Genomic DNA, 23,221 nt, shown 5'->3' with positions numbered 1-23,221 from the left:
AGATATCTCCCCTTGTGTGTATTGTACGTATATTGTCTTGTTTTTGTTTTCGGTTGTATGTATTGTCAATTGTCAGTCGTTTCGTTTTCATGTATGTTTGATTAAAATTCAATAAAACGTAAATTAAAAAAAAAAAAAAGATGAGAACGAATATGAACGGATAGTATGAATATATCCATTTCCATTATTAGGACATAACTTCCTACTTGACGTTTAACCATCCCCACACCAGCATCCCTATAGAGGGTATGCGCATGCATAAAGAGAGTGGCAAATCGAGTGGCAAAGTGAGTTTAATATCATTTACTTTTCTGTTTGGATGTATGGGCTTTTTTCCACTAGTAGACGTTCCCACATACCGGGTGTGATGATGTCATGCGCATACCCTCTATTGGGGGGGGGGGGCATTCACCAAAATTATCAGAGCTTATAGATCTGGTATTTTTGACAAAGATATTTGATGAAGATGGAAAAAGACCTCACCAAGTACATTGCGACTCAGGTCCATTTTTACAGTACAGTGTGTCTAAAGTGGTTAACTGATAAATTAATTCCAAATATAAATATCAATACAAACAGTCCAAGTGCCCTCTTTGGAATTTATTATTCGTAAAAGACCTTAAGTCTATTAGAAAACTTTGTACTAATCCCATCATACTATGTTCAGTCAAAGCCTGGAGGTCTGTGCGTAATATAGAAGGCCTTGCTAAACTGACATCTGCCCTTACTCCGGTGGTAGGCAATCCTGACTTTAGGCCGGGACACTCGGATGGAGGCTTTAAGGTCTGGCATGAGAAGGGCATTACCAAACTTGGAGATCTGTTTGATGGCCAGACCTTGATGTCTTTCACACAATTGCATGGGTTGTCAAAATCTGAATTCTTCAGATATCTACAAATTAGACATTTTATAACTGAGGACACTTCACTTAAGTTGTAACCAATAGTTCTGCTTCACAGGTAGAACGAGCCCTCTTTGCAATTTTCCAAAAAACTAATTTCAATTTCCTGTGACGTATTGAATTCCTACTCATCTTTATCCTCTCAGATTACTAAGCAGTCCTGGGAAAAAGACCTGGACGTCTCTATTCATGATGAGGACTGGGCAGATATGTGGGCCTATGCAAAACAGATTTCCGTTTGTAACGGAACTAAATCCATCCAGTTCAGAATATTACATCGTGTAACGGACCCCGGAGCGAAATGGAGGAAAAGCTTTTAATTTGAAAGACTATGTGGGCCAACAGGAAGCTTGCTCGTTTTGAAAGCAAAGCAGCAGCTGTGATCAAAATGTGGGAACGCAGATCGGAGTGCTGTCACTGTGACTGTGTACTGAGTGACTGTCTGTGAGGCGTGCTGTCATCAGCTGGAGGGATGGCGGAGGACACAGGAGGTAGGCGAAAAGGGAGGAAGAAGGGGCGAGTGAGGAAGGCGGCGGGGAACGAGGGGGGGTACAACCCATCCAGCCCCCTGCCGTCGAGGTCCGCTAGTCCGGTCGGCTACAATCCGACTATGTCTGACGATGACGAGCTGGGACAAATGAGAGAAAGGAGGCCCACTAGTCCGTTCTACAACCCGACCGTATCTGACGAGGCTGACCTGAGACAAACGAGAGAAGGGAGTGAGGAAGTGGCATCTTGTGAAGAAGAGTTGGAATCGGACAAGGAAATATCAGGTGCTGAAGAAAGTGTGGACAAAAGAGTGTATGGGAAAAGGCGGAGGAGCGAAGCTAGTGGGGCCAAGGATGACAAGGACAAATGTGCTGTCGGAATGACAGCGGTGGCTCAGAGAGATGGCGTCTTCAGTGACCCACGTCAAGTGGGAAAGTTTGTGGAGAGAGCAGTCGGGAAGGTGGAACTAGTGAGGATCACGAGAACCGGAATGGTCATCATCCAGTGCAAGGACGAGGAGCAGGTGGGAAAAGCTGTCAAGATTAAAAAGTTTGGAGAGTGCCCGGTAAGATGCTTTCAACTCGAAGGAAGAGAAAGGAGAAGAGGAGTAATCAGCGGAGTGCCTATAACAATGAAGGAGGAAGTATTTTGCGAGGTCAGTGGAGTGAGTGAAGCTAGAAGGCTAACACGCTTTAGAGAAGGGGAACGGGAAAAATCCAAGTCAGTACGCCTGACATTTGAGGGGACTGCGCTACCAGAAAGAATCTACGTGGATTATATATGCTACAGGGTCAGGCCTTTTGAAAGAGCACCTCTGAGGTGTTTTAAGTGCCAGGACTATGGGCATGTTGCGGCCGTATGTGGGGGAAGTAGTAGATGCGGGAGGTGTGGGAAGTACAACTGTTGCGAGGAAAAGTGCAACAGAGAGGAAGAACCCAAGTGCTTGCACTGCAGTGGAAAGCATTACACAGGGGCAGCGGCATGCCCAAGAAAAGTGAAGGAGGCGAAAGTGAGCAAAATCCGGGAGGAATCGAAGGGAGTACTGTCATATGCGGAAGCAGTGAGGAAAGTGGAGGGGAGCACGAGTGAGGCAGAAAAGGAGAATACAGAGGAGACTCAGGAGAATAATAACTAATTTCTAGCGTTCATTGCTATGGTTATCCACTGTGCCGCGAATATAAAAACAAAATCGGAGAGAATTAAAATGGTGCTGGATGCAGCCAGAAGGTTCCTCAATGTGGTGGATGTAACAGGAGAAGATCTGGACACTACGTTAAGGGAGGGATTCTCGCCCACTCCGGCGAGTGGGCCAGGGAGTGGATGACCAACGAGAGATGAGAAGGGGGGGAAATGGGAGCACAGATGGAGATGGGGTAACATGGGCGGACTAAGCCATTTTAATTCCAAAGTGTAAGAGATGGTATTCCCATCGCCTGAGGAGGGCAGCATTACACATACCAGTGTACAGCCTGCCGGAAACTAAAAGAAGAAGGAAGCTTGCTCGCTCACCTGAGCCAGACTGACACAGATAAAAGACAGCCCAACATCAGTCAGAGGAAATGTTTGTTCCTCACCATGCTTCTCTCAAACAAAGAGGATTGAAAGCTAAGCCTAACCTCTTCAACAGGATGAAATGGAACACCAAATGGATCAAGTGAGTGCAGAGAAATTAAATAACAAATTAAATGGAAATGGAACTTTCGGATTTTAATTATTGATTCATTGGTTTTAGTGACTTTCCTGGAGAATGACATGGTCGAGGCACATCATGAGTTAGCACCTAGCTGGAGAGGGAACAAGGTGAATGTACATTTTTATGGTTATTTGTTTGTGTGATATTATTGTGGGATTTTATTGTTTTAGTTGGTGGTCTGCTTATGTGGTTTGATATATATACCTTGTAAATTGTATTTGTTTATGTCTGCTTATATTGATTATGTGTGCCTTATATTGATTATACGTTTTGTGCTTTGTTTTTAGTTTTCACGTTGATTTAATAAAGAAACTTCACATCATCAGTCGGCCTTCAACCTCTTTATCCAGCCTGGTACGCTACAGTGAAAACTTGACCCAACATGGCCCCCCCACCTCCCCTGCAAGACATCTACATTTCCCCAGTCTCAGATTCTGAGGCCTGTACACCAGAAATCGGCCTACTCCACTCTGTCAGCCTGCATCACAGTGGTTAGTGGTCTGATGGATGATCCCTTCAACACACAAACACAACAAATGCACAATTGAACATTACACACACCTCCAGAAACAAAATAAAGGTTCATACAGAGGAATGTGAACTGTGGACATTTACAATTATTTTTTTGAAAAATGGTTTAAAGGGTTTTCAAGTGCCATGTGTCCATGAATATGAATTACGGTTGATAAGGTTTATGCAAGGTCCCTTTCATGACGGTTTCTTACAGTTTTAATACTGTGGTTTTGGAGGTTTAATGCAATGTGGTGATTTCATTGAAGGGTTTGTTCAGTGTTTAATACTGCACTGAGGTTTCATTGGTTCACCTTTATGATCATTTTCAGTCCTTTTCTGTGCTATATGTCCAAACTATAAAATGCCAGAAATAAGTGTTGAGGTACATGGGTCTGATCTAGACCAGGAACTGGATGAACAAATTGAAAATGTCAGCAAGGAAATTCAGGACTTGAAGGATGCCCTCCAAAGGGAAAAGGAACCTGCGGAAAGACAAAGTAAAGGATGCCATTCATGATAAAGAACAAACATTAAAAGCTCTCAAAGAAAGCTGGATGGATCTACAAGACAAACTTCAGGACGAAACCACAAGCCCTCGACGCAGCAACCGTAAACGAGTCACAACAGAGAGAATGCTTGTGTTTCAAAGGGAAACTGCAGAGAAAAAGGTCAAAACACTACTTGGTATGTACGCGCAATGGAAGGTTATAGTGCGTACATTAAGGACTAATCTAACATTCCGGACAGTGAAATAGAACCTTTAATTGACAACTTGGTAAAAAGCAAAGAGAATATCCTAAAGCTCTTCCTCGAAATTCGAGATCATGTCACACCAGATACGGATGTGAGACGGCGGGTTGACGCATGCAAATCCATTACAAAAGACCTCTTGCAAATAGCATATGATACGATGCTGAATGAAAAACAACATAATTGCCTTCATGAACTGCGTGACCGTGATTCTTCCCATTCTATATTTGGTACTCAGTCACGAGTCAGTTCCAGAAGAAGCCACCATTCTAGAACCCCATCTGTGGCAGCCAGTCGACTAGAGGCAGCAGCTGACCTTGCTGGAAAGGAGGCCGCATATGAGGCCCGAGTAGAAGAGCAGAAAAAGAGAACGAGTATAGAGATTCAGAAGGGAGAACGCGAGCAGCTACAAGTGGCAAGGGAAGTCAAGGTAGCTCGAGCTAAACTGAGTGTTTATGATCAGGCAGTACAAGAGGAGGCTGCCATTCGGGACAACAGCAATCCTAACACCAATATAGTCTGCCACCTCAAAGGAAATCCAGCACTCAGATATCACTACATCAAACACACCCCTTGACATTCTTTCCGTCACCCAGGCAATTCAAAGCAGTATGGTCTTAAAGGGTAAGACCACTTTTTAGAGGTTTGGGTTGTTTTCTTACCTTATTGGCAAACTATTCCATCCCATGAGTTATTTCGCTCCGTTGTTTAAGAAATAAAAATAGTCGCTCATTGACTTCCATTGTAACGGGGGAAACAGCTCTCAAAGTCACTCATTGGCACATGAACCAACGCAAAAGCTGATTCTGACAGTTTATCAGGAAAACTCATGCAGTTTTATTTTTAGTAAATGTCAACTTTGTCTTGTTTTGACTAATTTGTGTAGAAAGAAGATCGGGTAGTTATGCCTACGCTGACCGAATCACTGCTGTAAAAAACGATCTGATTGGACCAAAACTGTACACCACTTCCTTATTGGAAATGGTAAATGGTGCATTTATATAGCGCCTTTATCCAAGGCACTTTACATAGATTGTGCATTACATTCACCCGTTCACACACACATTCATACACAGATTGCGGCGGAAGCCATGCAAGGTACCAACCAGCACATCGGGAGCAATTTGGGGTTCAGTGTCTTGCCCAAGGACACTTCGACATGTAGCCAGGAGGAGCCGGGATTCGAACCGCCGACCCATGGATCATTGGACGACCTGCTCTACCTCTTGAGCCACAGTCGCTCAAGTGGAAACGACGGGGATGTAAACACAAGGATTTCATCTCATCCGCTTGTCACTAAAAACATACACAATGGACGTGTTTGAGGGAGACACTTTAGAAGACACTTTAGAAGAAGTGTGTAAAGTGTGTGTCTGGGACTGCTCATATGCGAGGCTGCAGCTGGGTGAATCTCAAACAGCATGGAGACTTCTGTTTACAAACGAAACCTCGCAAGACGTCACCGCGAGAGTTGGGAACGCCGTAGTACTGCTCCAGTCTATCTCCGACTAAAATAGTAACTTTATAAATCTATCTTAAAAGACGAAAATAAAACCGCATGAGTTTTCCTGATGTCATAAACTGTCAGCGCACATGTGCGCGCATTGTGATTGGCCGGAATGAGACATTACGTCACTGACATTACGTCAGTGACCAGTGACCACAGCTGATCAGGCTATATAAGACCTTGCACCACTCAGTTCACACGGGTGTGATTTTTTTATGACATGTGTAACAGGCTGGTGTCAAAGGTTTATTTTATTGTATGGTGGATTTTATTTCATGGTGTATTTTATTTTAAAGTCACCGTACCAACTTTGTGGTGTTCTAAAACATGTTACTGTAAATGGCTCTGTGGATTCATTGCTCAGTGCCTAAATGATAAAACATGTTACTGTAAATGGCTCTGTGGATTCATTGCTCAGTGCCTAAATGATAAAACATGTTACTGTAAATGGCTGTGGATTCATTGCTCAGTGCCTAAATGATGAACTGAATTTAATAAACGGATTGTTAAGTCTGTCATGGTTCTGTTGTCGTATTTATTTATTATTCAAAGTGTCGTCACATGACAGTTTGGCCACAGCTCATGATACCCATGTACCTGTCTAGATACTTCCTTAATGTTAACGAAGTCCACACCCACAACACCAGAGGGAGTGCAACGAACCATGTACAACCCAGATTCGGCACAAACAAGGGACTAAATTATTTTCGCTCCTATGCCACCAAAATGTGGAACGCCCTACCAACAGTCATTAAGACATGCGAATCCCTTGACTCCTTCAAAACCGCTCTCAAAGGGCAACTACGGATGGCTGCAATTCGAAACTGGCCCCATAAAATCTGAGCTCAGCTCATTGGTCAGGGTTTGACATTAAGATGTAAAACTATGAAATGACGAAACAAGTGAGACTTAAACATCGCGACCCAGATTTGGCTCAAACAAGAGGTTGAGTTCGTTCTCCTCCCATGCCACGGAAATCCACATTCCTTTATGACTGTTGGTAGGGCGGTACCAACAGTCGTTAAAGAAATGTGAATACCTAGACTCCTTCAAAACCGCTCTCAAAGAAACCTTACAGGTGGCTGCAGTTCAATGGCGTCTCTATAGCGTGTGAAAACGTGTACGTCACCAAGAGGGGGGCAGCGTCTGAAAAGCTAGGGACGGCCCTCTCGTGGGCTTTAAATTCTAGCTCACATCACTCAGAATAGAGTGACGGTGGTATGTTTTTGTAAATATTGAGCTCGTTCTTGGCGACAACATAGTGAACCAACACCAGGATGGATAGAAAGAACGTTGGGCCCAAATACATTACAAGGACAAGGAAAATGTTGTGAACAAACACGGCTGTGCTTAGATACTTTGTTGAACGTTATGTCTCTGCGCCCGTGCGCCATACAGCCGAGATCCAAGCCATTCTACGTCTTTTTGTAAACTCGTCAATCTGGGTTCCTTGATGCTGTCTCCATGCTGGATTGCTGAAAATCTAATTTCGTTTTCTGGCTCATTCCCTCGACGTGACTTGCTGTGGCACTTATTTACTGAGCAAGTCTGCACCATTGTGAGGTCAGTTTAAAAAAAGAACGTATACAAGCACACCGGATCGTCGCTAAATGTAAACAAACCAGACAAGCCAACAAGTATGGCGGCCGCTACCATGTGACACATATGTTGACGCCCCCTCCAGGAGATTTTGGTACACACTATAGAGTTACGCAGTCCCGCCCCCTACCAGGGCCCAGGAAATTATAAAGATGAGAAGAAAAAAACGGCAGGTTACTTTTTTTGTTGTTTTTCTTCTTTGTAATTGTTTGTTTGGTCCAAAATATTGTGTTTGTTGTCATGAGTTGTCACGACTCGAGTTGGCTTTGTCCGCGGCGTAACAGTCTTTAAATAAATACTTTTTGAAATGTCTATGGGAAAAATGCATTGGGAATCATTTCCTGGGCCTGGCGTCGTCATGAAAGAGGGCGGGACTGCGACGCTCTATTGGGGGGCATTTCCCCCCCAGATTGGATTTTGTGCCCCTCCAGTCCAGATTGGCCAGATTGAACTTAAATCTATAAGTTCTCCATGATTATTGTACATGTTCAAATTAATTTAATAGTTAATTACAAGGTAATATATGCATGCAGAAGACATTATAATGCTCAACATATTTGTATTTATTTGTTTGTTGTTGGTGCTGCTGCATAATTGTAGCCTTTTCAACGCATCACTTTGTTAATAGGCGACTATTTGTTATACATATGTACGTGTGTGCGTGCGTGCGTGTGTGCATGCGTGCGTGCGTCTTGCAACATGCAGTTCTTTGCAACCATTAGTTAATTAATTAGTCACTGTGAGAGAGTGAGGTCTAGCCAATCAACACCAACTCTGGATTCCTGGATCGCTGCCCTCCACACTGTCCTCTCCAACACCAGGTTCTAGTTGCCCTCCACACTGTCCTCTCCAACACCAGGTTCTAGCTGCCCTCCACACTGTCCTCTACAACACCAGGTTCTAGCTGCCCTCCACACTGTCCTCGCCAACATCAGGTTCTAGCTGCCCTCCACACTGTCCTCTCCAACACCAGGTTCTAGCTGCCCTCCACACTGTCCTCGCCAACATCAGGTTCTAGCTGCCCTCCACACTGTCCTCTCCAACACCAGGTTCTAGTTGCCCTCCACTGTCCTCTCCAACACCAGGTTCTAGCTGCCCTCCACACTGTCCTCCAACACCAGGTTCTAGTTGCCCTCCACACTGTCCTCTCCAACACCAGGTTCTAGTTGCCCTCCACACTGTCCTCTCCAACACCAGGTTCTAGTTGCCCTCCACACTGTCCTCTCCAACACCAGGTTCTAGTTGCCCTCCACACTGTCCTCTCCAACACCAGGTTCTAGTTTCCCTCCACACTGTCCAGTCCTCCAACACCAGGTTCTAGTTGTCCTCCACACTGTCCTCGCCAACACCAGGTTCTAGTTGCCCTCCACACTGTCCTCTCCAACACCAGGTTCTAGTTGTCCTCCACACTGTCCTCTCCAACACCAGGTTCTAGTTGCCCTCCACACTGTCCTCTCCAACACCAGGTTCTAGGTACAACATATTTTCAGATGTTTAAGACCAATGACCTATATATACATTTATACATACATAATACATGTTTGGGGGTCCTTGAAATGAAAATGTTTGAGAACGACTGACACAGAAACATAGGGTTTAACCCTGTGAGAACGACTGACATAGAAACATAGGGTTTAACCCTGTGAGAACGACTGACATAGAAACATAGGGTTTAACCCTGTGAGAACGACTGACACAGAAACATAGGGTTTAACCCTGTGAGAACGACTGACACAGAAACATAGGGTTTAACCCTGTGAGAACGACTGACACAGAAACATAGGGTTTAACCCTGTGAGAACGACTGACATAGAAACATAGGGTTTAACCCTGTGAGAACGACTGACACAGAAACATAGGGTTTAACCCTGTGAGAACGACTGACACAGAAACATAGGGTTTAACCCTGTGAGAACGACTGACACAGAAACATAGGGTTTAACCCTGTGAGAACGACTGACATAGAAACATAGGGTTTAACCCTGTGAGAACGACTGACATAGAAACATAGGGTTTTTCAGAAAACTGTCAGACATTTGTAGAATCGTCCTCGGGTCTAAATGGGTTAATGGTCATGTGACTTCCTCTGGTCATGGTCATGTGACTACCTCTGCCACCTCTTCTTTTTTCCATCAGAAAAAAAGAACAACCTCCAACACTTCCTCTTTCCTCTAAAGCACTTCCTCTTAATGTACTCTCTCTCTGACGTGCTGATTGGTTGACGTGGGTATAGCGTTTAGGCTTCATGTTGACTCTGTCAGCTGATGTTGAAGGATCGACACCTCTCTCTCTACGCTCGCTCTGCCTCCACCTCTCCTCTGACCAGAACCTCCTCTCCTCTCCATCCTCCTCACATCCGACCGGAACACGTCACATGGAGACTGCGTTCGTTGTGCTGCTGATGACGACGGCTGGACTGTCTCATGGTGAGAAGATGATTCATACACTGTTTTTAACACATTGTTCACATTCACTATAGAGGGCGTTCAACATGCATAAAGTCAGTGGCAAAGTGACTTTAACATTGTTCACATTCACTATAGAGGGCGTTCAACGTGCATAAAGTCAGTGGCAAAGTGACTTTAACATTGTTTCATGGAATCAGATAGGACTTGTATGTATGTACAGTATGTACAGTATGGGCTGTCAAGGCCAGAAAGTAGCTTTTCTTTTTGCCACTCAGTAGGCCTGCGTTCTTGCGTAACATCCTGGTATGATGTGAGAGGCAACAGTCTGCCAACCCTCGCCGAGACTACGTGCCTCACAGAAGCTTGGCACTGCGTGCCTTCTGCACTTCCGCCATCACGTCGACACACGTCGCTCCCACAGCTTTTCGTCACAACACGGGTCACAATTGCCATTGACAATGAAAGGAGAATTTTACGTCATATGTGTCCGAACACATCAACCTTTCTAAACAGTGCAACTGTTTTAATTCAGCTCGGTCATATGTGCCTACTTGCGTGTGCAACTGTCATTAGTCATACAACTACAACCTATGTCAAACCCTCACCCTAAACCTAACCTCCCACGGGGCAGCACACCTAAACCTAACCTTAACCCATGTCTAACCAATGACTAGTCTAAACTAAGTATGCACCCCTTCTAGTCTGAATTGTGTTTAACCCATTTTGGGTGGGAACCCCTTTTGGTGTTAGCATCATGTTATGCTTTAGCTATTGAAAAATAGCAGATCTACAAGCTCATAGCGCGCCACCGAGTGGCGCGCTACGAGCTTGTAGGTCTGCTATTTTTTTTAAATCGAAGAACCACTGAGTCACTGACATAGAAACATAGCTTTTTCATAAAACTGTCAGGATGTAGAAGACATTTTTTGAATCTGATCTCAGGTCTGGGTTAAAGGACAACTAGTTTTTTTGAACAAAGGTTCATGTTTTAGGTTGTTATTAGAGAAAGTAAAAGATGAGTGTTCATTCGCTGCTTTCTTTCGTTTTAGGGATTTTAGCTGTTTTTGACAGGGGGGCGGGGTCATTCGAGCATGGGGCTAAATATGTATTTCTTTTACAAAATATCATGGCGATTTCTTTTTTTATTATTTACTATAGTCCTGGGGTTTATTAGGACTATAGTAAATAATAAAAAAATAAATCGCTATAAAATGTTGTAAAAAAATACATATTTATCCCCATGTTCGAATGCCCCTGCCCCCTGTCAAAAACAGCTAAAATCCCTAAAACGAAAGAAAGCAGCAAATGAAAAATAAAATAACACTCATCTTTTAGTTTCTCTAATAACAACCTAAAACATGAACCTTGGTTGAAAAAAACTAAAGTTGTCCTTTAATCAATCATTTTTGAGCGCATCCTATAACCAGCTATAAGCTATTCATGTGTAGCCTGGCTAATAAGCCAGACTCAAACAGTGGTATTTGAGTCTGGAGATGCTGTGTATGGATCTTGTTTCCCGGGGGGCGGGTTCAAACATTTTCTCTTTGACGCAATTGGTCAGAGCTACTGTCAGTCAAAGGTCTCAAGCATTGAACGTCACTGTACCAAAGCCCGCCCATATTGCATACCGTGTCCCGATTGGCCACACCAGTTCTCTGGTGTAGGAAATGGTACAATTGAGCCTCTCCAGACCGTAATCCGCCGGCAGGCTTTTTTTTTTTTTGCCAACGGCTGATTCGGTCTGGCTTATTAGCCAGGCTAATTCATGTGAACTTCGTCCTACACAAGCATTAAATTCCTGTTGACAATGAATGGAGGGATTTTACGTCAGTCTCTGAGCTAATAGACGTGTTGGGTCACCATGACACATTCCCAGAAGAGAGCCCCTCACTTCACACAGGTGTGATTTTTAATTCGTTCACACCGGGTTAGTTCAGCATCTTTAAGGTGCTTTTTTGTGAAGTTGTGAAACAACAGCCAACTAGAACCCATTGTTCTAACAATGAAACAGCCAATATAGAATCTATTGTTCTAACAATTAAACAACAGCCAATATAGAATCTATTGTTCTAACAATGAAACAGCCAATATAGAATCTATTGTTCTAACAATTAAACAACAGCCAATATAGAATCTATTGTTCTAACAATGAAACAACAGCCAATATAGCATCTATTGTTCTAACAATGAAACAACAGCCAATATATAATCTATTGTTCTAACAATGAAACAACAGCCAATATAGAATCTATTGTTCTAACAAATAGCCACTGTGATATTTATTTATTGGTCTGTCTGTCTGTCTGTCTGCCTGCCTGCCTGCCTGCCTGCCTGCCTGCCTGCCTGCCTGCCTGTCTGTCTGTCTGTCTGTCTGTTCTGCCTGCCTGCCCGTCCTCAGGTCTCCAGAGCCACTGTGATGCCAGACAGAATGGAACTCAGTGTTTCGGAGCTGTGGGAGGAACCGTTGATCTGCGACTGCTGGACAGGAATGAGACGGGACTTGAATACACCTTCTACACACATTCTAAACAGGAAACAGAACAAGTATTTCGCTTTAAAAAGAGGTTTATGCCTGCAATTAAATACCAAAACAGATTCTACTATAATGGCAGTAGTGGAACATTTGGGATGAGTGACATCACAAGGAGTGATGAAGCTCAATATGTTCTTTACATCTATGACATCGATGGAAAGAAAATTGAAACTAAACATCTCCATCTGTCTGTTCAAGGTAACGTTTTACTTCTAAGAACTGAAAAAAACCACACCCGTGTGAAGTCTAACTCATGTTGATTAGGTGATGTAAAACAAACGGTGCCATCACAAACATTAAATTCTCTTTATAGTTATTGGCATTTTATAGTTATAGGGGACAAGATGACGTAAAATGGACATGAGTTAAACAATCGTGGTGGTCAGTGTTAAAGTTGAACCCATTCTGGACGGGAACCCCTCTTGGTGTTTTAAGCATTTTGTTATAGTTTATAGCTATTGAAAAATAGCAGATCTACATGGTCATAGCGCGGTGCCGAGCTTGTAGATCTGCTATTTTTGAGAAATAGTGAAAATGTGGCGCAAATCTTTGAATATATATTCTTTCAGAGCGAACGTTTTTAACTCAAATCTTTGCTTCTGGGGGGGGGGGGGGGGGGGGGTCCCGGGGGGGTCCCTGGAACAACATATTGTCATATGGGGGTCCGCGGCCAAATACAGATAATTCCTGGGAGTCCTTGACATGAAAAAAGTTGAGCACCACTGATATAGAAACATGGGTTTTTCAGAAAACTGTCAGGATTTAGAAGACATTTGTGTCATTTTTTGAATGGGTTAAACTAATATCTTGTCTTGTCCTCCAGCTCCGGTGTCTTGTCCCAAGCTGTCCTCTGAGTGTCTGTCCCAAGGCCAGAGGAGGCTGTCCTGCTCCGGTGACGGGGACAGTGTCCAGTACAGCTGGACTCTGGCTGGACAACCTCTGAGGGACGAGCATCTCTTCTCTGGAGGACGTCAGGACACCCAGAGCATCACTCTGACACAGGGTCTGTCTGGACTCCTGGTCTGTGGCGTCAGCAACAGTGTTAGCCGTGATTCTTCTGCTGAGGACATCAAACCATGTCCAGGTGAGACTGAACATGATGGTAAATAAAAGTGATGCTGATGAACATGACATAATAACATTATTATAACAAAAACATCGCTAGGATGCAACTGGGACATATCCTCAGTGATGTATCCTGAGGTCAACGGGGTTTCGGGTCTCTCAAACATCATACCCCTCATTCAGGCGACCCAGCCGGGGTGATCAAGTCCCGACTTACGTCCCAGTAGGTACCCTCGATCAGTCCCATTAGGGAAAGACCCAGGGCCACACAATCCGTTGCTCCGGAACTTACTCTGCCAGGACTGGGAGAACCCGAATCTGGCGCGTGGAAGGACTAGGCTCTGTGGGTTATTAACTGTAGCTGCAAGCAGCTATAAGACTGTAATTATACACAATGAGCTTTATAAATAGGGATGGAGTTCGATAACCATCATCAGGTACACACATACATATATACATAGATACAGACAAAGCTGGTTATTGGAGTGGTTTGCACCACTCAAAAATTAACGAGCTACATCCTAAACATTCCTTTTTTGACGTCCGAAAAAGTGGATCGAGCAAATCATAAAATGTAGCCTACTCATCGGGAGATCTAGATCAGTGGTGCCCAAACTTTTTCGTGTCAAGGACCCCCAAATGAACATTTATTAGGCCACGGACCCCCCATTTGAAAACAAATGCCAGTGACCCCGATAAGGGAGGATTTTTACGGCTCTAGCAGTGATTACGAAACATATTAATTTCATGGACCCCCCAGTTTCACACGCATTATGCTACGGACCCCCGATTTAATGGCATTTCTATCTCTGGTACCCCAATTTATATTGTAAAACCACTGTTAATTTAACTCAGAGTGTACAAATGGAACCAAATGGACCCGTTAGGGTCCATTTGGTTCCATTTGTACACTCTCTTTACAGAGTTTACAGACCCTTTACAGATTTACAGACCCATAAGGGTCCATTTGGTTACAAATTATCATTTAGCTGGGTCCCCCCTGGAACTCCCTCAGGTACCCCTGGGGGTCCCCGGACCCCACTTTGGGGACCACTGATCTAAAGGTCAGAGGTCTTTTGAGGAATGAGTGTGTATGACGTCATATAACCGTACCAAACCTAAACAACATTCACTAACTCCAGAGGGCCACAGTGCATATTACTGTCGTAGCAAAAATAGCCGATCTACAAGCTTCAAAACGCGCCGCGTTTTGAACTTGTAGATCAGCTATTTTTGCTATATTTGAATTGAAAACCTGGCTATTTTTTAATTGAAATCATTAAAAGTAACCTTTTTATTGAATGCATTTAGTTAATATGTTAACTTTATGAACTGTTATGAAGCAATCAAAACGAGTTTGGAATTGTAACAGCTGAAATCAATACTATATCAGTATTCTGATATTAACCTGCGTGCCGCATTAAGTGAAGAGGGGAGGGGCTTTCAGTCTGAATAATGAAACTGCTGCCGTGGGGAGGGGCTTTCAGTCTGAATAATGAAACTGCTGCCGTGGGGAGGGGCTTTCAGTCTGAATAATGAAACCAAATGAACAGTCAGGCTGAGTGTTAGTCAGGCTACATCCTAACCCCACATGTACTTTTACCCACCATGTCTGTCTCGGTTAGGCTTCAAACTCATCAGCTGCACCCTATCCAACGGGACACACATCCCTCCACAGTGGGTGCCTGATCATGACCCCCGATGCACCAGTGTGGGTAAGTACGTCCTCCCGGTGGGGGCTCCTCACTGGCAGGTGAGTCAGTATAGGATACAACAGTACGTCCTCCCGGTGGGGGCTCCTCGCTGACAGGTGAGTCCGTATAGGATACAACAGTACGTCCTCCCGGTGGGGGCTCCTCACTGGCAGGTGAGTCAGTATAGGATACAACAGTACATCCTCCCGGTGGGGGCTCCTCGCTGACAGGTGAGTCAGTATAGGATACAACAGTACGTCCTCCCGGTGGGGGCTCCTCACTGGCAGGTGAGTCAGTATAGGATACAACAGTACGTCCTCCCGGTGGGGGCTCCTCACTTGCAGGTGAGTCAGTATAGGATACAACAGTACGTCCTCCCGGTGGGGGCTCCTCACTTGCAGGTGAGTCAGTATAGGATACAACAGTACGTCCTCCCGGTGGGGGCAGTTTAGAGTTCTCAATGGGCCGGTCCTAACTGATCAGGCCCGAGGCCCGACTAATTAGCATAGATTGTTTTTGCTGTGCCGTGCCGTGTACTGTACTGTACTGTACTGTACTGTACTGTGTTAATTGTGTCGTGTGGTGTCGTCATTCAGGTCCGTTCGTCTACTTCCAAGTGGCTGAGCTGTGCGTGCTGCTCGCCACGTGCGTTGGATTCTACGCTTACTTCAAGATGGCGACCCGCCGCCCCTCTGCCCCACAGCAACAACAAGACCCGCTTTACGGCAACATGGTTGTCATGGAAACCCAGTAACTCCACGTCTATATCCACCTGTTTCCAGTGTCCCCAGCATGAGCCTAGAGCTGAATTACCACTCCCCAAATCTTGGCGGCTCGCTCACTCTCTGTCATTCCAGCACGGCGGTGTTACGGTGAAGTTGGTGACCTGCTGAAATATACGAAGGTTTTTAACTCAAATCATATTGTCAGATGGGGGTCGGCGGCCAAATACAGATAATTTTGGGCGTCCTTGACATGACATATTGAGAACCACTAACATAGAAACATGAGGTATTTCAGAAAACTGTCATGATTTAGACATTTTTTAAAGTTCGATGTCAGGTCTAAAAATGTCAGACATAACCCATTAGGCCTGATGTCAAAATAAAAATAAAATCTTCCAAATCCTGACAGTTTTCTGAAATACCTCATGTTTCTATGTTAGTGGTGTTCAATATTTCATGTCAAGGAACCCCAACAATTATATGTAATTTGGCCGCCGACCCCCATCTGAAAATATGTTACTCCAGGAACCCCCCAGAAGCAAAGATTTGAGTTAAAAACGTTCGCTCTGAAAGAATATATATTCAAAGATTTGCGCCACATTTTCACGATTTTTCAAAAATAGCAGACCTACAAGCTCATAGCGCGGCACTCGGTGTCGCGCTATGAGCTTCTAGATCAGCTATTTTTCAACAGCTAAAGCAGGGCGACTGTGGCTCAAGAGGTAGAGCAGGTCGTCCAATGATCCATGGGTCGGCGGTTCGAATCCCGGCTCCTCCTGTCTACATGTCGAAGTGTCCTTGGGCAAGACACTGAACCCCTATATTGCTCCCGATGTGCTGGTTGGTACCTTGCATGGCTTCCGCCGCAATCGGTGTATGAATGTGTGGGTGAATGTAATGCACAAACTATGTAAAGCGCCTTGGATAAAGGCGCTATATAAATGCACCATTTACCATTTAACATATTGCTTTAAAACACCAAAAGGGGTTCCCGCCCAGAAGGGGTTAAGAACGTCTTGTTTAATATCAAGAAGTAAAATACAATGTAGGAGAATTAGACGATAACTAAAACGGACAGAACAGAAGGAGTAACCATGACGGTGAGACAGAGAGCTCCTAGAAAGCAGAAGTTAAGACGCACCAAAAGGTATTTCTTGACGCGCTCGCCTCGCCTCCAGCCTGGTTCCTTGACAGCAGCAGTGCTGCAGCAGTGCAGCACTCGTATCGTTTGCATTAAATAATAATAATAAACCCAAACAAATGCACCCGTGTGTCTACTGTTTGTGTATTGTCCTAATTCCTGCGGTTGTGTTTCTAAAGTTCCTATATTCTTTAATTCATTCAGTGACGGTGGTAGCGATAGCTGACGACGACGGTAAGAACTGTCGCATCTCTTGCGGTCCAAACACACCGGCCCACACATGAGTGTCCATTTTAGTAATGAGTAGATAGGTGACGTGCCCAGCCCACCACCAATGATTCAACTGCCCTCTAGTGGCCTTCAAAACACCCATATTGGCTCCTACAAGAGGTTATTCAACTTATTAACGTTTGCTGCTAGGAAGAATATTATTTTGTTTTGGATCAAGGATGTTGCTCCATCAAAGAAATCATGGACTGTATTCCTTGTGAATACATTACATGCATGTTGCATTCTAAATTGGACATTTTCTACAAAATGTGGGACCCATTGGACCAATATTGGACCAACATTGTCTGCTACAGTATGCCAGCATTCTTCCCTAGTGGGTGCTCTGCTTTGGGGTGGGGGCTTGTTCGCCCTTTGGGTATGGGTCAATCATCAAAATTCAAAAGCCACTTATTGTCATTATGGTTCATTGTTCTTGCCATGTATTTGTATATTCAATCTTTTTATTTATAATAGTGTTGTGCCTGAGCTGTTTTTCTTTCTTTCTTTTCTTTTCTTGTTTGTTATTATGTTCTTGTTGTCTGATGTCTGTGTTTGTTGTCCTTACATTTGTTAAAACCAATAAATATACTTTATAAAAAAATATATCGATTACTTTACAAAAGGTTGCAGTCATTCAGAAATAGTGTTTGTTCATGATCTGGTCACTGAGCTCTCATGACTCGAGTGCATTCTGCCGAACTTTCGGGTTTAGTTTGGCTTTGTTTGGCTCCCATGAAAGCGTCCATGAAAGTGTCATGGCGCAGCCCAGTCACGTGACCATTTCCTTTCCTTCTCAAAGCTTCCTTGGCCAATTCCAACTTCCTTCACAGATGTTACTGATGATACTAATTGAGGCTCTGTTCCATTCTGGTCAAACAGTCATGGTGCAGTGCTCTGTAGGCTAGGTTCAGCTAATCAGTTCTGAGGTGTAAAGCTGCACAATGTTACAAATAGAAAAAAATGCATTCAACAATGAAATCATCATAGGCATAGCTGGTAGACTAGATGCCTCCTTCAGCTATGTTTGTATCTCAAGTCAGGGCAAGCTGCTTCTGCGTTAGTGCCTAGTTGGTGCCAAGGAAAGTAACGAAAGGAAGGGATGTGAATCATGGGGATGCGCCATGAGTCCATAGGCCATGACGCTCATGTCCGGCGTACTTCCACTCTCAGTGCTATACATGTTGCTCCAATGAATTGCAGTGGCAAATAAATAGGCATAGGTTTTTATATGGAAATCATGACATGGGCCTTTCTCAACTGTGCAATAAACTATAATTAACTAGAAAAAGTGCCCCTCGGGGCACAGGTCTCCACCAGGGCAGGTCAGGTTGTGGCCTCCTGGTGGTGCTATAATAGGCCAATGTGAAAAGGGTCCAATTTCTTCTTACGACTTGGATGGCAATTGGATGATTTGAGGCATTTTGTTCCAAAAATGTGTTTTGCAAAAATCCACCTGTTGGTGGCGCTATAACAGGCCAATGTGAAAAGGTTGGATATATTCCTCAGCCTAGTAGGAACTGATGGATTTATAATTAAGATAAAACCAATTAGTTGCATAAAAAATGCAGAAGGGACAATTAATGATTCCAAGGATATAAAAGGACTGTATAATACTGAATTACTGAGCTACGCAGAGCTATAACTATAAAAATACTTCTAAGAAAGTATTTAAAAGTACTGATGAATACTCAGCACCACAACAGGTTAACCATTAGCTTTAACAGGATTACTTTAAGCAGGAAATACTCTTTTAGAAAAATACCTTTAAGTGCCCAATTAAAAAGATGAGTCCACCAGAAGAATGATTGTCGAGTCAGAACATTGTGGTTTTAGTTAATTCATTTTCCAGATCTGAGAGACAGAATGATACTCACATACAGCCAAATAACTCTCCCCTGTACCACAAGCAGGCACAGGGTAGTCTCTATCGAACAATTCATTTCACCGGCCTTAATACTGTAGAATACGTCAGTTGTTGATACACATTTCATTGGCTGAATACACAGTTAATTTCCACTATGCCACGCTGGCACTGGGTGTCGAGCGCTCATTGGACCAGCACATGGCTGATGAGACTGATATCGGGACAGCTTCCTTAGTTCCGTCATGGAGAGCCATAGACCGGGAAAGCGCTGAGGCTGGCGTTGCTATGGCAACCTGAAGATAACATTTCTTTCCCCGCTAGCGGTGAACTCTTACCAGAGAGAAATGCTCTCTCTCTCACCAGGCCCCAAGGCCACACTGATATCGAAGCAGCTGCATGTAACCTAAAATCAAAACAGCACACTACAGTATGGTGACTTTTGTGGCCACAGGCAGACAGTATGGAGACTGACTAAGATATTAAAATCTGAAGGTGGCGTCAGGAAATCCATAATATAATAATATAAGGATATAAGGATAATATAGGTCTGAGATGATTAGGCACGTGGATGGTGACATGACATAAATAGGATAAGGAGAACACAGTCTGGGCCAAAAGGAAACATTGACACAAGTCCACAAAAATACCAAAATAGCAGATCTACCATAACTCAAAATGATCTATCAACTCCATCACGTTTTGTGGATGAAGTGTCAAATGTGATCAATAATCAATAATCAATCTTCAGGGAATTAAATTTAAATAATATAAGGGTCAATTGGGAGATGAGAAATAAAATTCACTCTATATTAAGGATCAGGAGGGGAATAGAACCAGAATGGAAACAGTGGAACCAGGAACAATGAAAAATAAAAAATAGTTTTGACTTAAGACTAGGCAAACAATCACTCCTTATTTAGATGGTACTGTGGGAGAGAGACAGAATGACTTTTCTCTCTCTCGTCTTCGGGGTTCCCAAGGAACTCAGCAATGTTGCAGCGTTCCTACGCCGTCGAAAGTGTCATTTGACAACAAAGTTCTTTTTAGCAGCGCAGATACTGCGATAGTTCTTCTTCGCTCGTAGTCGGAGCCGAATCTTCGCCCCGTCCCCAGGATGGGTGACATAACAGGTGACCCATAGGTGACAATATCAGCCTATACTTTCTCATTGACAGATACTTGATCTCTGTGATTCAAACGGGAGAAAACGGCCGGAGATGCACCTAACAGTTCTTATACCAAGCAGAGCTTGGAAAGGGGGACAGGGTAATCGATGGTGTTATGTTTGTTGCGCTCCTGCGCCGATCGTAGCAGCTTCCGGGTGAGTCCATTAGTACCATGAAGCCAAATATAGAATCAAGTCTATCCAGGGGAGGATATATGCCTAATCAAGTCAAACTCAAGGTGATGAAAACAAAATAATAAAATGAAATGGAAGGGGAAGATGTCCCTATTCTAAATATCTCAATGTAAGGTCAAGGGGTGGTTCGGGGATAATAAAGGTTAAATGTTTACAATGGAGGGATATTCCAAATTCAGAGGTAAAATATGAATCAAATCTAAAATAATAAAAATATGATGAGGTGGGATAATAAATCCTAATGGAAGGAAATTTAGATTGTCCAAAGATGGGATAATTCAGTTTACATAATCTATATAATGTGGCAGATCTGGGATCTGGAAAATGAATAGTCAAAATACCATATTAAATAATTGAGGGGAGAAGGAATGATCAAATGAATCCTAATACTAGGTAGGGAGGGGTAACAGCGTTTTAGCAAAATACAGTGTCTTAGTAAAGAAAAACATGGAAGAAAAACAGAAAACAATTATGTGTATGGTGAAACATGAGTGGAATTCTAATTTGTTCCCGATGGGAAATCTATGGGCAGATGGCATAAGGCCTACTGTTCTGTTCTAGGGGGTCGGGCCTAATACTGTCTCTGAGTGGTTCGGGGTCTAGGGGCAAACCCTAATAAACTTAAGGGAAAAGGGATCTCGAGGTCGACAACACCATTCCTTCACTCTATTCTCCATCACTTTTTGTTGACCTCTAGATTACTCTGTCCTGGGTTTGTTCCCACCCACGAAACCACCAGAGATCCGTATCTGTGAGATAAAAACAGAAAGACAAAAAACAACTGGTGAATGAAATGAAACAACAATTATAAACAATTCATCAACAGGGTAAACATCCACAGGGTATGGTTTAAAAAAAATGAAAATGAAAATGAAAATGACTGTTCTACCAACCGCGCATGTACACAGCCAATGGTGAAAGGAGGGCGTGTAGGTAGACAGGGAGACAGAGAAAGACAGAGACCCAGCATTCTACGTATGTATGTGCACCTTAATGATAAGGGAGGGAGAATACAATAAAACGATATCTCGAGTAGAAAACAAAGTATATAGACGAAGATTTGCCCAAAATGGGGCGCAGAATCGTCTATATGTTCCGCATAGGATGGGACGCCTTCTGAACGCCTAAGAAAAATCTGTGAATACAGAGAACTTGTACCACTCTGGGATTTAACTTAAATCAAGACCCCCTTCCCATGTAGTCCGCGGCCTAGCACGACCCCCCCTGGGTCGCACAAGTCCCCTGCGCGTTATCTGACGTAGCTAATCGCCACACGCAGGTTAGCCAAGGTCAAGATAGACCGAAATTGACCATGATTTGTACATATCAGGTCTCAGAGAGATAGAGTAAAAAGTTCAAACCAAAAAAATCCAAAAAAAAATCTAAAATAACAGGAATAAAATGTCTTGGGAAAGAATGGTTGACACCACTCAAAAAAATAAATAAAATGAAATAATAACAAAATAATAAATGAATTTAAATCAATAAGGGGATTGGTTGAAATCAATAATAAATTCTCATGATAATGGGCATTTAAATGATCAAGGGGTCCTATCTAAAAATAAAAAACCATGGCACGGCCACTAGGCAATTATAAAGTGTATGAAATGATGATAAATGGCGGAACACGGAGCCTGACAGATAAATAAATCAATAATCAATAGTCGTCACGCATCCCTAATATTATCCTGTCATACTCTTCCAAAATAAGTGTTTCACCCACACACATACGCATTAACACGCACAAACACACATGCACGCACACACGCACGAACGCATGCACACACACACATAGACAAGAGCAACATATCCGCCCACAAGACAAACGCACTCACTCAGTCACTCTAAATACAAAAAAATTATGTACAATATATATAGGTGACATTGAACAAATGGTACGTTACACACACACCCATATACAACTATTATCAGCAAAATAACTGTTCTACGGGACTACACACACATCCATATAAACACAAGACGGTGATATACACACCTACGCACGAACACGCACGCAGACAGACAGAGAGGAGAGAAGGAGAGAGACAGATGGAGCCATGCGTTCTAACACGCACACACACGCACGCACTCAGTCCCAGAGAGGGAGTGAGAGACATGGAGAGTACTCCTACCTAAATTCCTTAGATAAGGAGCCTACACACTCTAAAATCATTAGTGTCATAAAAACCGAACACTACTATAAGGTACAATGTAAAAGGGGTGATAAAAAAAATGTGTAATCAAATGGTGAAAGGAATCACAGACCTTTTTTTTTACGGTATAAAAAGAACCTACTCTACTCTCGCACCCCCGTCGAGGTTTGAGAGAAAGAAGACTATAAAAGTAACATCTATGGATTCCTACAGCGATATCAACATAACAGGAACGCATAAATACTAAACAGATAAGAAATCGAAGCAGATAGATAAAATGAAATTAGGACGCAGCGCCCGCGGAGCGTTGCCGCCTGAAAATAAAAGTGGAGGAAAATAATGTGACTGAGACCTGTTCAGGGATTAAGTCCCAGACATGAATGTACGGCAATAAATTATAATAACAGTATAATCTAAGAAAGATTACAGAAAGACAAATTACTTAACTTGAGAAAGGCAAGCTGGGAGAATCACGTAGGCAGACCGGACCCAGACAGAGGGCATCGAAGCAGGAGAGGAAGGTGGGGGGGGTTCTGTGGAGGACCGTCCAAGGCAA

General features: G+C 43.4%; 1 protein-coding gene and 1 long non-coding RNA gene across 2 annotated transcripts; both read left to right on the top strand.

Moving 5' to 3' along the window:
• The first annotated feature begins 2,913 nt into the window (after window positions 1-2,913).
• On the top strand, window positions 2,914-3,982 carry LOC306923707. Its single transcript, XR_013790099.1, has 3 exons — window positions 2,914-3,044; window positions 3,123-3,190; window positions 3,371-3,982. It is a non-coding gene; the product is annotated as an uncharacterized lncRNA (long non-coding RNA).
• Window positions 3,983-9,697: 5,715 nt separating this feature from the next.
• LOC306923270 (uncharacterized protein) lies at window positions 9,698-15,906 on the top strand (the record flags this gene model as incomplete). Its single annotated transcript, XM_079501302.1, has 5 exons — window positions 9,698-9,878; window positions 12,259-12,591; window positions 13,217-13,477; window positions 15,084-15,173; window positions 15,749-15,906. 5 exons carry the CDS (start codon window positions 9,698-9,700, stop codon window positions 15,904-15,906), a joined length of 1,023 nt encoding a protein of 340 aa, XP_079357428.1.
• Between the last annotated feature and the right edge of the window lie 7,315 nt (window positions 15,907-23,221).

The sequence above is a fragment of the Electrona antarctica genome (genome assembly GCF_951216825.1).
Source record: "Electrona antarctica genome assembly, chromosome: 5".
NCBI lineage: Eukaryota > Metazoa > Chordata > Actinopteri > Myctophiformes > Myctophidae > Electrona > Electrona antarctica.
This window is presented reverse-complemented; position numbering and strand designations above follow the sequence as displayed.